General features: G+C 53.1%; 1 protein-coding gene across 1 annotated transcript in view; it reads left to right on the forward strand.

Moving 5' to 3' along the window:
* CC2D2A (coiled-coil and C2 domain containing 2A) overlaps positions 1 to 1,617 on the forward strand; it is a 117,900-nt gene that overhangs the window by 5,061 nt on the left and 111,222 nt on the right. Inside the window, exon 2 of the mRNA XM_023533927.1 lies at positions 1,546 to 1,606. Within this exon, the coding sequence (XP_023389695.1) occupies positions 1,568 to 1,606 (39 nt within the window). The 5' untranslated portion in view covers positions 1,546 to 1,567. The remainder of the gene's footprint in view (positions 1 to 1,545; positions 1,607 to 1,617) is intronic.

The following is a 1,617-nucleotide window of genomic DNA, read 5'->3' on the forward strand; positions in this document are numbered from 1 at the left end:
TCATTAGAGGATTCTGAGTGGAAGAATAACATGATCTCTCTCAAATTTTAAACAATTTACTCTGGCTTCAACGTAGGGAATAGACAGTAGGGAAGTTCTTACACTTGGCCATGTGACAGCGGGGCTTGACCAGGGCGACAGTTAGGGAAGGTGCCGAGAGGTGGTCGGATCCTCAATCTAAGTTGAAGGCAAAGTTGGCAGGACCTCCGGTGGGTGGGACGCGATGTGTCGTACAGGAGTCAGGGCAGGATCAAGAATGACTACGACGTGTCGGCCGGAGCAAAGTGGCATTCTGTGTAAGGCAGCGAGGAAGGTTGAAGGACGAGCAGGTCGGGGATCGTGACAAGGAGCTTTGTCTGGCGCATGCTAAGCGAAGTGAAGGTACCCATCTAGCCCTTGGACATTGGCGTCCGGGGTCCTGGAGAGACATGTGAGCCCAGGGTGTAAGTCTGGAGACTATCAGTTAGTAGGTGGTATTTCAAGCCAAGCAAAAGGATGAGACCACCAGGCACTCACATGGGGTGCCCAGGAGATGAGCAGAAACCAGCCCGGGAGTTTGAGAAGGAGCAGCCAGTGGGTAGAAGAAAAACCAGGAAAGGACATGTCCCAGAAGGCACGTGAAGAAAATAGTTCAAGGAAAAAAAATGTGATGGGTCCCTCTCATTACTCAGTGCCTCTAACAGGTCGGATAAGATGAGGACTAAAGACTGATCATTGGATGTGATGACACACGGGTCACTGGAGACCCCGGCAAGAGCGGTTTCAGGGAGTGCTGGGCCCAGAAAACTGACTGGGAGGAGAGGGTTTGAGGAGTTTCCTGTAGAGTGTTGAAAAGTTGAGCGATGGCTAGAGAGAGACTTGCTGTCCAGGGAGCTTTGGGGAAGAAGGGGGTTGGGTGCAGCACTTTGGGCATTGATAGGAATGAGCCGGTGGAGCAGGAAGAAACGATTATCCAGATGGCAGGGGGACATGGTCCGGATCGAGGTCCTGGAGGAGGGAGGGGTGGGCCCCAGGGCAAGGCAGAGGCCCTGGCCCGGGCGGGAACAGGCACAGGTCACAGTGGCATGTGGAAGCAGAGGAGCTGAGGTGACTCAGTGGGGTGGGAGAGGGGGCTGTGGAGACTCTCTCTGGTCTCATCTCTTTGCTCAGTGAAATGAGACCCAAGGTCAAGGGTAGAGAGGAGGAGTGGGTAGGTGGAGGTCTGAGGGGAGAGGAGAGGCTGTAAAATAGTCCCCTCAGAGCCAATTCCAACCATGATCACTTGACTCCAAGGGCAGAGCAATTTGCTGGCTCCCACCTGCTCACAGTAAAGCCAGGTTCATTGCCAGGTGCATGGGGACAGAGGGATCTAGCATCCTTCCTACTCCCCCAGAGCTCATTTCCACCTGTCCCGGGTCTATTAGAACATATTGCTTGCGGATGGATCATCTACTCAGTTCAAAGCCATCAGGAACCATGGAAGCCAGCGTCGTATTTATCGATAGCAAGAAAGGTGGTTCGCTGGTTTCAAGAGGCCTGACTTCTTCTTCGTTCTTTGCCTGCCAGGGAGGGAACCATCGCAGCTAAAATGAATCCCAAGGAAGAAGAAGTGACAATAATTACAGAGGTAAGTCCCCG

Source organism: Pteropus vampyrus, unplaced genomic scaffold (assembly GCF_000151845.1).
Source record: "Pteropus vampyrus isolate Shadow unplaced genomic scaffold, Pvam_2.0 Scaffold5, whole genome shotgun sequence".
Lineage (NCBI taxonomy): Eukaryota > Metazoa > Chordata > Mammalia > Chiroptera > Pteropodidae > Pteropus > Pteropus vampyrus.